This window comes from Sitophilus oryzae, unplaced genomic scaffold (assembly GCF_002938485.1).
Source record: "Sitophilus oryzae breed Bouriz unplaced genomic scaffold, Soryzae_2.0 scaffold_1297_pilon_pilon, whole genome shotgun sequence".
NCBI lineage: Eukaryota > Metazoa > Arthropoda > Insecta > Coleoptera > Curculionidae > Sitophilus > Sitophilus oryzae.
This window is the reverse complement of record NW_022145945.1, coordinates 10,950,129-10,965,197: the sequence shown is the minus strand read 5'-3', so window position 1 is coordinate 10,965,197 and position 15,069 is coordinate 10,950,129. Positions and strand designations below refer to the sequence as shown.

The 15,069-nt window shown below is 32.3% G+C and overlaps 1 protein-coding gene across 7 annotated transcripts in view; it reads right to left on the bottom strand.

Moving 5' to 3' along the window:
• The window catches only part of LOC115874773 (E3 ubiquitin-protein ligase Nedd-4), a 46,501-nt gene that overhangs the window by 10,182 nt on the left and 21,250 nt on the right, over window positions 1-15,069 (bottom strand). For all 7 annotated transcript variants that reach the window (XM_030890043.1, XM_030890044.1, XM_030890049.1 and 4 more), the window contains 2 exons: window positions 12,022-12,227; window positions 1,702-1,826 (listed from right to left, as the gene is read on the bottom strand). In XM_030890043.1, the coding sequence (XP_030745903.1) occupies window positions 1,702-1,826; window positions 12,022-12,227 (331 nt within the window). The remainder of the gene's footprint in view (window positions 1-1,701; window positions 1,827-12,021; window positions 12,228-15,069) is intronic.

Genomic DNA, 15,069 nt, shown 5'->3' with positions numbered 1-15,069 from the left:
ATCCGGGAAAGACGACAACGAAATGAGCTCGAGAATAGTCAAGGCCAGAAATGCAATAAAATGTCTGAATGCAATATACTCTGGAGTAACGAAATAGGTAAAGACAGAAAACTAAGGATTTATGATGGAATAATCAGAAGCAATCTGTTATTTGGGGCGGAAACATGGAGGTTAACGGAGAATAACAAAAGAAAATTACTGGCGGTAGAAATGGACGCGATAAGGAGATCAGCACGAACATCAAGGCTGGATAGAGCATGAAACGAAACAATCAGGGACAAAATGGGTAGACAGAAAACTATAGTAGAGGAAATTGAGAGTGCCCAACTGAAGTGGTATGGACATGTGAGAAGGATGGACAACACGCGACTGCCTCAGAAGGTACTAAACTGGCTTCCACGAAAGAGAAGGAAACGGGGAAGGCCAAGGACAAACTGAATGGAGGGTGTCAAGAAGGCGATGAGCTCAAGGGATCTGTCATGAACGAAACCAATGGCGACTAGGCATCGCACTACGTCGAAGGACGTTTTAAAAGCGATTCTTACACAGGGTGGTCCAAATTGTATTCCGGAAACTTCAGCAGCATATTCTGCAGATAAAAATAAGTAGAAAAGTTCGTATACATGTATGTTCAAAAATGCTTAGTTTCGGAGATACAGGGTGTAGAAGTTTCATTTTTATTTCGATTTCTTCCAAATAATTTCTGAAGTAACGTCGGTATTTGGATGAAAATTGGAGCCTGGTTTTTTTTTGACATGAGAAATTTGATTTTGATATCAATATGTCTCCTCTAAACTTGTAGGGGGCGCTACCTACATGTGTTTTAACTGTTTTAAAGAGCAATAACTTTTCGTCCGTACCTGTATAAAACTACTGGGTAAAAAAATATACATTTGCGACTTTTTTTACGTATAAATGATATCTTAGTGAAAATCGCTACGAGTAATGGTTCTCGAGATATTTGGAATCGAAATTATCAATATCTGTCGTTATTGACATAAATTAAACACCTTGACTAAATAGTTCTTAGACTGATAGAATCACAAATTTGAACTGTTTTTGTGCCAAAACTTCAACAGAAACTGTCTTATCATCACTTTTTCGAAGAAAATTTTATAATTAATTTAAAAAAATAAAAAGTTCCCAAGCTTCATTTCAGTCAAATAACTATCTACTCGACATATGTTTATGTTTTTGTAATAATGACACGTATTGATAATATCCATTCTAAATATCTTGAGAACGGTTGCTCGTAGCGATTTTTACCAAGAGACATTTTTTACGTAAAAAAACCCGGAAATGTATATTTTTTCACCCAGTAGTTTTATACAGGTACAGTGAAAAAGTTATTCTTCACAGCAGTTAAAACACGTGTAGGTGGCGCCCCCTACAAATAGGAGTCATAATGACATCAAAATCAAATTTCTCATGTCAAAAAACTCCCAGACACCAATTTTAATCCAAATATTGATGTTACTTCAGAAATTATTTTGAAAAAATCGAAATAAAAATGAAACTTCTACACCCTGTATCTCCGAAACTAAGCATTTTAGGACATATATTTATGTAAACCTTTTTACTTATTTTTATCTCCAGAATATACTGCCGAAGTTTCCGGAATACAGTTCGACCACCCTGTATAAGAATCGCTCGAAAAACTATTTTTTAAAACTATTTTAAATTAAATAAAAAATCAATTACCGGTTTTCTTAATGATGTCTTCAAATATTCATACTTTCGTTTATAATCCCTAGAATATGGTATGGCCGGACCTGCTATTTCAGGGTTGGATAACCGAGGATCATCCCACTGTGTCGTTCTCGTATCTGTAATGGTTTATAAACGTTTATGCTAGACACTAAAAACGACGAAAAAATTATTAAACACAAAAAACAGGGTAACCAACCATTCAGAAAGTCTCATAACCATATATTTATTAAAGAATTAGTAAAGAAATGGAATTTGAATATCGACCGTACTGTTTTAAATGATTGTTTGGAAGTTACAATTGTAACTAACAGTGTACATCTGCTTTGTTCGTTAAATTTTGTAATTGAAAGTAGATTATTGGCGTAATGAAAGTTTATATTGAAAGATCCGACTGACTTTTAGTTTTTATATCTCCTGATGAAGTAAATAAAGATTTACGAAATATTAAGACATAAACAAATAAGTTTTTGAGTCACTGACAACTAACCTGAAAATAAACCAAACAATCCTTTATTAAAGAATATACCACCGCCTTCCAATATACAGGATGGTCCGAACTGTATTCCGGAAACTTCGGTAGCATATTCTGCAGATAAAAATAAGTAAAAAAGTTCGATATGAGAAATTTGAATTTGATGTCAAAATGACTCCTACTAGTAGAGAGCGCCACCTAAATGTGTATTAACTGTTTTGAAGGGTAATAACTATTTGTCCGTACCTGTATAAAACTACTGAGGAAAAAAATATACATCTCTGTGCCTTTTTACGTCAAAAATATATCTTTGTAAAAATCTTTACGAGTAACCGTTCTCTAGATATTTAGAATGGAATAAACACGTTAAGTAGATGGTTATTTCAATGAAATAATAAATTTGGTTTGGTTTGGTTAGGTTAGGTTTGGTTTATTTTTATTTTTTTAAATTAATCATAAATTTCTCTGCAAAAAAATGATGATAAAAGTTTCTGTAGAACTTTTGGCACAAAAACATTTCAAATTTATGATTTCAGTCTAATAACCAGTTAGTCAACATGTTTAATTTATGTTAATGACAGATATGGATAATTTCGATACCAAATATCTCGAAACCACTACTCGTAGCGATTTTTACCAAGAGACATTTTTTACGTAAAAAACGTCGTAAATGTATATTTTTTTACTCAGTAGTTTTATACAGGTACGGACGAAAAGTTATTACTCTTCAAACCAGTTAAAAAATATGTAGGTGGTGCCCTCTACTAGTAGTAGTCATATTGACATCAAAATCAAATTTCTCATGTAAAAAAACTCGCAGACACCAATTTTTATCCAAATATTAACGTTACTTCAGAAATTATTTGGAAAAAATCGAAATAAATATGAAACTTCTACACCCTGTATCTCCCAAACTAAGCATTTTAGGACATACATTTATACGAACTTTTTTTATTTACTTTTATCTGCAGAATATGCTGCCGAAGTTTCCGGAATACAGTTCGAACCACCCTGTATATTTAATGAAGATAAAATCCAAGTATATTTTAGTATTATTGGGATTCTGGTTCTAGGTATTCTTGGTTTAATTTGAAATTATACCATTAAGTTAACGTTTCGCCAATTTTTATTTTAGGCATCATCAGAATTTAGCTAGCATCGATATTCGTGAACTAACATATTTATATTAAATGCCCTGAATTAATTTTCTTCCTTCTTTCAAATTAAATCAACAATACCTAGAACTAAAATCTCAATAATACAAAAAATATATTATATATATACAGGGTGCTACAAATTCGAGGTACGAGTATTGATATATCGGTAACCGTAATAGATACGAACATGGTTAAATTGGGGCAAAGTTGCGCTTTGGGATGTTCACCTGTTAGATTTTCAAATTAACTGATAATTTGTGAGATACAGAGGCCAACTTTTTTTTTAAATACGGACCTGCATTTTTTATTTCATTTTTTGAAAGAACTCGGTCTCCTGAGTACAATGATATGCCACACTTTATACTTTTTTTGTTTCGGAAATTTAAACACAATTTATTTAAACTAATTTGAAGTCTGGCTCTGTTTTTTTAAATATTTAATCTATTCATCGTTACAATAGCGATAAGCCTTTAAATGCACGTTCATTGTTAGACGTGGGGTAAAACATTGAATACGGAAAATCAAATGCAATAAAAAATAATAAAAATAAATAATATAAATATAATATAATATAATATAAACAATCAAGTAATTTCCCCGGAAGATGGATTGGGAATGGTAGATGGATTGGAAATGGTGGAGCAATATAATGGCCAGTGAAGTCTGGACCTGTCGCCAAGGGGCGGGGGGCTTTACTTGACGTCATTTGTAAAAGTGAAATCAATTTTTTAAACATTTACAATAAAGAGTACTAAATGCGTTCGGAAGAATAAGAAGAAGATATGTTCAAAGAGCTATAAATAAAATTGAACGAATAATAAAGTTGTGCAATAGGAAGGGTGGTAACCCTTTCGAACATGTAGAGCAATAGAAACTAGTTTGTAGAAGTTGATTTATTTATAATAACTACGATTAATATCATAGTTTAAGGAAAAGAATAGTTGTACTCTCGCAAATATTTTCTGCCAGTTTTTGCAATCTGTCGAATATCGGCAGATTGCAAAGCGTTTCAGTTGAATTCCGTCCGTCGAGCTGCGAGGTTCGAGCGTTGCGTCTCAGCACAGAGACGGATTGAGTGCCTTACTGTGTGTTGCTATTAATTGTAGTAATAGTTCAAAGAATTGTTCTATGGGATCTATATGTTCTATTTTTTTGGATTTCCATCGGATGTAAATCGGCAAGCTGATCAGTTGAGTAATTATCAATAAACATTTAATTATATTTGTTTATTTTAGAAGCTGAGATATTAATTATTATAATATTAATTAAAGGTTATTATTTTTTTAGCATGTGGGCAGATTTTAAAACTATTTTTTTAGCTATACAGGTTGTCTCAAATATGCACATGAAAATATTTTTTGGTCAGGGGATTTGCAATTCAAAATATTATAGACAAAATATTGAATTTATATTTGAAGGAAGAAAAGTCCCACACCTAGCTTTAAATCACCGTAAATATCCAGGGCCCCATTAGTGCGAGGAAGTCCAATATCGTCGTCGTTGTCGAAGATGTCAAAAAAGTTTTATTCATATGTTTCAAGGTTTATAAAGGGACGTATCCAAAAAATATTTTGTTATATACAAAAAAGTTATGGTAAAGTTAGTTTTATTTTTTTTATTATACATCATTCTATATACATTATTCTATATAGGGTATTTTTTATGGCGTCGCCAAAATCGGAATATTTAAAATGGTATATCAATTTTTTTAAATGCAACATTCTGTATATTATTTTTCTGTCAGATGCAGAATTAAAAAGTTAGCATTTTTTTATTTAAAGTGTTTCTAAATTTTAAACGGTTTCGCAGATATTCGCAGTATTATATTACATATGGCTCTTTCAACAGTAAATTTTTATCAAAGCCACCTAATATGATCCTTGTCTGATATTTTATCGTTGAAAATCCCATATGTAATAAAATACAGAAAAATTTGCAAAACGGCTAAAAATTTAAGAACACTTTAAATACAAAAAAAGGTTGACCTTTTAATTTTACATCTGAAAGAAAAATAATATACAAGGTGTTGCATTTAAAAAAATGAGATACAACATTTTAAACATTACGATTTTGGTGACGCCATAAAAACTACCCTGTGTAAGATAAAGTAAATTTTTCTACACGAATTTATTCTGGTATCCTTCATGTTTAAGAAAACATAGCTAAGTATTAATAAAGTTATATTCACTCTAGTTTTTACCACTTTTCGTATATAATGTTTTTAACCAAAGTTTTAGTAAATAAGAAATAGAATGGCAACACCGCAGTATGCTTTAAATAAAGACAGTGTACTATATGCAGAATTTTATGCCGAATCCAGTTTTCTACAGAAAATTAAACTTGTTTTAAATAAAAAAAAAGTTGTAGAAAATCTCTGAAATGGATAATAATATAAAAATATGTCATTATATATTTTTTCTGCATTTCTTCCCATCAGAAGATTTTCAGATACAGAAGAATTGTTACCTACACGAAATGTGAAAATATTCTGTTTTCAAGCAAGATTTTACTCGATGATCAATTTTTTTATTTTATTTTATTGTGAACTCATATTTTCCTAAATACATATCTGTGAAACTATGGCGAGTGCCAAGACTATACTTTGCCGTTAATAGACCACGACTATACAGCTACGTCAGTGGTCACGGGAGGCGAGAACAAGGTCATATAAAGTGGCAGAAAAAAAACAAAGGATTTGACAAGGAGTAAAGCTACTAGTTTCCTTATACTATGTTAATATTATGCATATTATTAGATCGTACACTGAGATTTCAAATTCACAATAAAAAAAGTTAAAAATAATATCTTTAAATTGCTGACCTGGATATTACTAATTTGAATCTTTCAATTGACTCAATTTTCCTTATTCAATGTAAAGGTAGTATCAGACATAGCTACTTTTGTTGCGCAGCACATTAAAAAACTGCGTAACTTGATCTGCTGCAAGTTTAAGAAATAGCCGTGTGTGAACAGTTGTTGAGGAAGGTTGCAAGTGCAGAAAAAGATTACTAATTAGTTGAAACTTTTACTGCGGACATCGGTGCAGTATTCTGTTGGTATGCCCGAAATGTATACGCTTCTTTCAGTTAACTCCAGGATTTATATGTAGGTATTTAGTAATGAATTAACCGACAAATTGCGTTGTCGTCAAAAAAAACGTCAATTGCGAAGTCAAAACAAGCGATTTGGAACAGAGAACAAGTAAAATGTTTAATAGAAGCGGTAGAAGCAAGGAAGTGTTTATAGAACGTAAAAAGTCCATTTTATCACAACCAAACGAAAAGACGAGCCTCTATTTCGGAAATTTCTTCTGAATTTCATATGAAGACATAAAAAAGAAAATTCACACGTTGCATGCACACTATTCGAAAGAACGTTCAATGAAAAGTTACAAATTCGGTTTGCTCTCCCAAAAGGTAAACACACGATACCTTGAGCTGTGGGTGGTGTACTGTTGAATGTTGCCACTCCAAGACTGCGGCTACCAAAATATGTTGCAAAAGTAGCGCTTTGGTGTGAACATATGAAAAGCATGTAGTGTCGACCTGCAACTTTTTTATGTTTGCTGCATAAAAACTGCGCGTTTTGCGCTACTTTCTGCTGGTGTATGAACACTGTATGCAACTTTTGCAGCGGCTGCAAAAAAAATGCTCAACAAAAGTAGCTGTGTCTGATACTACCTTTAATTAGCGCTGATCAATATTGTTGCAATGAATATAATCAGATTAAATAATTTAAAAACCAGAGTCGGACTTGAAATTACTTTAAATAATTAAATAATTTTGTTGTTGTTAAAGTACCCAAAACAAAAAAAAAGTATAAAGTGTGACACATCATTGTACACAGGAGACCGAGTTCTTGCAAAAACTGTAATAAAAAATACAGGTCCGTATTTAAAAAAAAATAAGTTGACCTCTGTATCTCATAAATTATCAACTAATTTGAAAATATAAAAATATTGTCAGATACCCCTAATAAAGTGATTATGAGAATGTGCAATTAGTTTTTTGATTTTCTGAAAAGTAATTTAAATCTCGAATTTGTAGCATCCTGTATATATTCAAAAGAAGGTTCAAGAAAATACGCAAACATACGGTGGTCCAAACTGTATTCCGGAAACTTCGGTGACATATTCTGCAGATAAAAATAAGTAAAAAAGTTCGTCCTAAAATGCTTAGTTTCGGAGATACAGGGTGTAGAAGTTTCAATTTTATTTCTATTTTTTCCAAATCATTTCTGAAGTAACGTCAATATTTGGATGAAAATTGGTGTCTGAGGGTTTTTTGACATGAGAAATTTGATTTTTATGTCAATATGACTCCTACTTGTAGGGAGCGCCACCTACATATTTTTAACTGGTTTGAAAAGTAATAACTTTTCATCCGTACCTGTATAAAACTATTAAGTAAAAAAATATATATTTACGGCGTTTTTTACGTAAAAAAGGTCTCTTGGTAAATATCGCTACGAGTACTAGTTCTCGAGATATTTGGAATCGAAATTATCAATACCTATTATCATTGACATAAATTAAACATGTCAACTAAATAGTTAGACTGAAATCATAAATTTGAAATGTTTTTGTGTCAAAACTTCAACAGAAACTGATCATCATTTTTTCGCAGAAAAAATTATAATTAATTTAAAAAAATTAAAATTTCCCAAATTTATTATTTCAGTCAAATAAGTATCTACTCAACGTGTTTATTTTTTTCTCAATTATGGCATGTATTGACTATTTACATTCTAAATATCTTGAGAACAGTTGCTCGTAGCGATTTTTACTAAGAGATATTTTTTAAGAAAGGCATGGAAATGTATATTTTATCACTCAGTAGTTTTATACAGGTACGGACAAAAAGTTATTACTCTTCAAAACAGTTAAAACAAATGTAGGTGGCGCCCCCTACAAATAGGAGTCATATTGACATCAAAATCAAATTTCTCGTGTCAAAAAAAAAACCAGGTACCAATTTTCATCCAAATATTGACGTTATTTCAGAAATTATTTGGCAAAAATCGAAATAAAAATGAAACTTCTACACCCTGTATCTCCGAAACTAAGTATTTTCGGACATACATTTATACGAACTTTTTTAACTATTTTTATCTACAGAATATGCTGCCGAAGTTTCCGGAATACAGTTCGGACCACCCTGTATATCTACCTCGTTCTGTGCCCCTGTTTGAATAAGAAGACTAAGGAAGGAGCATATCAAAAATCTTAGGTGCACCGCGATGGGCCTCAAATATGGCCGACGTAAATTCCGGTTTATCAGTGTCGTTCTAACTTTATTTAAAAAATGTAAAACTATGATGTAGGGTACATGTAGGGTAGACGTGGGGTAGACTCAATAATTTGTTGTTTTGTTTTACGTTGTGAATAAATGTTATTAAAATTGTTATAAAAATATATAATTCTAATAAAAATAGATAAGTTATAATAAGTATTTATTAACACAAACATCCGATACGCTACTAAAGAAGGTAAGCCAAATTAACGTATCTAAATTCTTTGACATCTAATCTTTGACAAGTAATAAATAAAAGCTAAAATGCAAGAAAAATATATAATTTAGTTAATTTAAGTGAATTTCATAAATACACGTATGTATATTATATAGTCACTTACTAGCGAAAAGTTGTTCCATTATTTCACTCAATTTTTGCCGAGATCTACCGCACACTACACAATTTTAGAGTCTTTTTCGATAAATCGCGATATTGTCACTGTTAATTTAAGTTCTGCCACAATTTCCATCTAGATTTACTATGTTTATACAACTATCAGTAGTAGAATAAATAATAAATAACATAAAATAAGCTCCGTAAAAACTGACAAATCCACAAAATTTCAAATCAAATTCAAATGTGTCAAATGAATCGTCAAACAGAACTGTCAAGGATCCCCACCCTAGAGTGCTTTTTCCGCCCACCATGCATGAATACATGGATAGCATTATGCTCCTTCCTTAGTCTTCTTATTCAAAGGTGCCCCTATTAAAACAAAGAATAGAAAGAAGTGCAATGTGACAATACAAAATAATCAAACGATGCCTATCGGACGGCATTCTATTTTTTCTTCTCGCTTCTATTTCTAGTTGTTAGAGCATGTTAGGTTGTTAGGAAGTTAGAGCATGTAAAAAGATGGCTTCCCGTTTACTTTACACTTATTTAATTACGTATTGTTATTAATCCTGTTTACATTAAAATCCCCAGTCCAAAACTCAACTTGGTGTGAAAGTGATAATAATCAATGAGCGAAGGGCAGAAATTCAAGTTTACATAGTTCCAGCACATAAGTTTATTTATTTCAAGAAAATGCAAGTAATATGCATGACCAAAATGCCATTTACCAATTGGTCGAACGGTGTCGGTTATCGTATATAGATTTATGTTCCAGTATTGAGAAAATCGAGTTTGTATGGTTTAGGAACATAAGTTCGTCTTTTAGAAGATGGAAGTAATAAGCTTACGCCGAAATGCTATTTTCCTATTAGGGAGTTTTCGTTGCTTACAAATTGCAATTCCGGTTAACGCTAATTGACAACTTTGACATTTCAATTTCGATTATCGTATATCGTAACCGCTAGCTGCCGATATTTTACGGACGTTAGCCAAAGCCGTTAACATAGGTACGCATGCGCACTAGCGCAGTAGAAACACAACATTGAAAAATACATGTCTAACCTAACCTCATTCTATTTTGTTTATGTTTTGATTATTTATTTTATCTGTGTTAAACTCGTTGGGAATTCTTAGTGCTTCAACTAATCGAGGAATGTTTTTTTCAAAGCGGAAGTTAGCTTTGCACTCTTGGTCAGATAATATTTCTAGGTTGAACTCCCCATAAAGTTCTGCTCGATATTCGATGTTGTTTTCAAACCCTTCCAACAGCATAGCATCCTCCAAATCCGATTCATCACTAGAGTCCAATAAAATTAAATTGTCCATCCTATATAGCGAAACCCAATAAAGTCATATAAAGCACTTTCCAATCAAACAACAATACAAAAACCAAAAATCAAAACACTACGCTACGGGCTGTGCTCAGCTGTCAGTTTTCGGTTATCGTATCGTATGTCGGCTCCGAACCGATGAACCGAGAGTCCGAAAACTGTTTTTCTATCTGTCAAAATAGCGGTTATGGTTACGTATCCGTTAACCGTACCGTTGAATTTTTTTAAAGCAACGAAAACTCCCTATTTAGTATGGTCAAATTGTATTTTTTTGAGGAAAGTTTTGGGGTAGGTGTATATTGTTGAAATCGCTGTTTATATAACATTTAACTTAAAACTAATAAAAAAACACATATTAGACTTTAAAAATAAATTAAGAGTATTTGGATACAAAAAGTAGGTATAAAAAAACCAAAAAAACGCTAATTTTCAACTGACTGTTGAGCCCGAACAGTTAGTTCTTCAGAGAAAAAAACTTAATTAACAGAAATTATATTTACTTTAATTTTGAATAGAAAGATTATTTACGAAAAATTGATTTTAAGTTATAAACAAAAAACGCAAAAAATCCAATTCTTTTTCACTTTTTTTTACTTTCACTACATTTTTCTCCATGTTTCGTAACGAATTCTTGTTAGCAAACATCAGATTCGAATTCAGCACCCCAAAAAAACCTAATAAACAAAAGAAATTAGAACTAACCCAAAACTTTCCTCCAAAAGGCTTTTTTTGAGTACAAGGTGACCAGACTAATTGTACTATTGGTTCTTTGAATAAAAAGATTAAGGAAGGAGTATAATGCTATCCATCTATTCATGCATGGTAGACGGAGAGAGGGCCCTAGGGTGGGGATCCTTGATAGTTCTGTTTGACAATTTGAATTTGATTTGAAATTTTGTGGATTTGTCAGTCCTTACTGAGCTTATTTTATGTTATTTATTATTTATTCTACTACTGATAGTTGTTTAAAGGTAGTAAATCTAGAAGGAAATTGTGGCAAAACTTAAATTAACAGTGACACTTTTGCGATTTATTGACAAAGACTGTAAAATAGTTAGTTGCGTAGCGTGCGGTTTATCTCGGTGAAAAATTGAGGGAAATAATGGAATAACTTTTCGCCAGTAAGTGACTATATAATATATATATATATATACGTGGAGCAAATCGATCATTTATAAAATTCACTTAAAATTAACTACAATAATTATATTTTTTTTCTTGCAATTTTGCTTTTATTTACTAATGAAACATTAGATGTCAAAGAATTAGATACGACAATTTGACTTACCTGCTTCAGTAGCGTATCGGATGTTTGTGTTAATAAATAATTATTATAACTTATCTATTCTTATTAGAATTATATATTTTCATAACAATTACAATATCTACCAATATTTATTGACAACGTAAAATAAAGCAACAAATTATTGAGTTTACCCTACATCATATTTTTACACGTTTTGAATAAAATTAGAACTACATTTATAAACCCGATATTACTTATAAACCCCCAATTTAATTTGGTCATTTTAGAATCCCGTCGCGTTCGATCTAAGATTTTTGATATGCTCTTTAATCTTTTTATTCAAAGTATTGGTTGGAGATATTGGTATGGAGATTAACCCATAGTATTGGTATGGAGATTAACCCATATATGTATAAATATATCGCTTCTATTTTCCATCCTGTGAAACCGAGCTGATGAAATGATGAAAAGGCTTACTGTGATCTATGAAGAATATCCTTCCATCTGTATGCAGTCTTTCTTCCCAACCCTCAGGTAAAGGCCCTAAGTCGTCTTCGGGTTTTCTGTTTGCTGGTTGAACCGCTAGTTGGTTGGGCATAGGACTGGCCCTGCCCGTCCTTGGATCTACCCATGATGTCGTCCTCTCATGGTGGTTAATGAAAAACAGTCTGCCATTGGGTGCTCTGAATAACATATATAGTTATGAAGTCATGAACTAAGTATAGACTATACCATATACAATGACTGAAGCATACTAGGACTAATAACAACCGAGACCAAATTGTTACCATACTTCCAAACAGTACCGTGGTACATATTTTTCTTAAAAGCTGCTTGAAGAGATATTTATATTTTTGATAAATGTTTTGACTACGACTATAGTGATATGCGGTGGTATCATGCTAATTAATTATAAGAAAAAATGTTAACAAAAGGTACAAATTTAGTATCGACGTAGAGCACCTATCAAGTACATATAATATCAGAAAAATAATTACTGAATTCAATAAAAAAAAACGCTAAAAAGGTGGAGTGGACTGTTTATTTACCTATGAACCGTAACTCCTAGCCTTATCGTTAAGGCTTTTACACTTGAAAGCTGAACAACTAATTACCATTATAATAAAGTTTATTCAAAGTTCACTACACACAAACTATTAAAAATCGCTAAAATTGTCGCTGATGACTCACTCCTTACTTACAAAAAAAATGGCGTCTAACATCACAAATTCTGCTCCACCCTGTATATGGGCGTTACATGTTCTTGTATTCTTTAGTCATTGATCATATAAATAATACTCCTATAAAGCTAGTATATAATAATACATATCACAATTCAACTGCCAAGACAGTGAAATATTAAACCGTATTCAAATGAGAAAGCAAGAGTTTGCCGATCGTCAGAACCGATTGTATATGGCATTATACTAGTGTTGGGCGTTTTTTCCATGTTTTAAAGACTACTATTGTTTTAACAAACTACTGTTTTAAAAACAACTAATCACCATTGTAATAAAGTTTATACAAAGTTCACTACACGCAAATTATTAAAAAAATTGCGTCTAAAGCTTGTTTCATATAGACGCGAATCGCGAATTGCAAAAAGCGATTCGCCAAAAAATATTAGCAAAATTTAGACCTATTTCATATAGTCGCAAATTTTTAGGGACATTTCATTTTTGCTCCACTGAAAGTTACCAAAAAAAAATCATAACCTGAGATAACTTAATTTGTTTTATACATATTTATTCGTGTTTACGATCTTTATTTTATATTTTATAGCATACAATATGAATTTAAATTTGTTTAATAATTATGAATATCGATTACGATTGTGGGATTGGAATAGAATAAGGTGTAAAATTGCCATTTACTTATTGTTAAAACGTAGAAGAGAAGTAGAAGAGAACGGGTTTATAGCACAGGTTTATAGGTCATTTATGGGTCATTTGGGACATGTGAAATATTCAAATTTCGTAAGCAACAAGGTGCTTGTCGCAGTTTAATTCAAAAAATCAGGAAGAAAAATGAGAAAAAATTTAGGAAGTTTGATAACTTGGTTGAAGTTGAAAAATTGGCCATATATATCAAAAACATATTATGTACGAGAACCCATTTCAACTGGAGAAATGCTTTCAGTTACTTTGCGGCAGCGTCGTCAAAATAATCGATAACCGGATCACAACACCATTCTGCGCAAACGCGTACCTTAAAATCGCGCGAATATTCGCAAAAGTTGAAAACACTTTAACTTTCCCGCCCCCCAAATTTTAAATCTTGCGAATCGCCAAAATCTTAAAATTTCTGACAGCGCCGCCATGATCAGTAAAATTGGACCAATGAGAGCAGTTTCGCAAAATCGCAATTCGCGATTCGCGTCTATATGAAACAAGCTTAACATCACAAATTCTGCTGCAGCCTGTATATGGGCATTACATGTAATTGTATTTTTTACTCATTGATCATATAAATAATACTCCTAAAAAGCTACTTTATAATAATACATATCACAATTCGGCTGCCAAGGCAGTGAAATAGAAAACCGTATTCAAATGAGAAAGCGAGAGTTTATCGATCATCAGAACTGATTGTATAATGTTGATTGATGGCATTATACTAGAAGTCACTACTACTAAATACTAGTGTTGAGCGTTTTTATCCATGTTTTAAAAACATCGGTTAATAGTTTCGATGTTACTAGATATTGATTTTAAAACAATAGCGTTATGTTGATATGAACAAGAATGAAATGGTGAGGGAAACATATAAAAAAAAGGAAAAGATTAAACGGCCTAGCCCGTATACGGTTGCGAGTTGTTGAGGGCTAGGCCGTTTAATCCTTTCCTTCTTTGTTATGTTGATATATAGTCATGAAAATTGTTTTTGTTTTCACCTAATTGTAATATATGATAGGGCTACGTTTCACTTTTATTTAGTGTAGTTTTTTGTTAGAAGAGGGTAAGTTAGCGAAAAATGTCTAGAAAATAGAATAGGTTATTTTCATTTTTCTATTTTCTACTACTTTAGTTCGCCCAAATGAGGGGTCTTTGTTCACATATTTTATATATATATGTTCCCGTCATCCCTTCGTGGGACATAGGGCTTCTAAGAGATGTTTCCATCTGATCCTATTCTGAGCTGTCTGTTTGATCTCTCCCCATGTTTTCCCGACCTCTTGGGCTTCAGAGGTTACTGTTCTTCTCCAGGTATTCCTTGGTCTTCCCCTGGCACGTCTTCCCTGTGGATTCCATTCAAGTGCCTGTCTAGCGATATCTCTGTGGGGTCTGCGCAAAATGTGCCCAATCCAGCCCCACTTTCTTTTCTTATTTTCGATATCTATTCGATTTTGTGATGTTCTTCTCCACAGTTCTTCGTAGTTAATTTGATTGGGCCAGAAAATTCTCAATATTCTTCGAAGACACTTGTTAACAAACACTTGTAGGCGGATCCATGAGACCACGCGTAACCTTCCATGTTTCGCATCCATAAAGCAAAATAGATTTGACATTGCTATTGAAGAGCCGG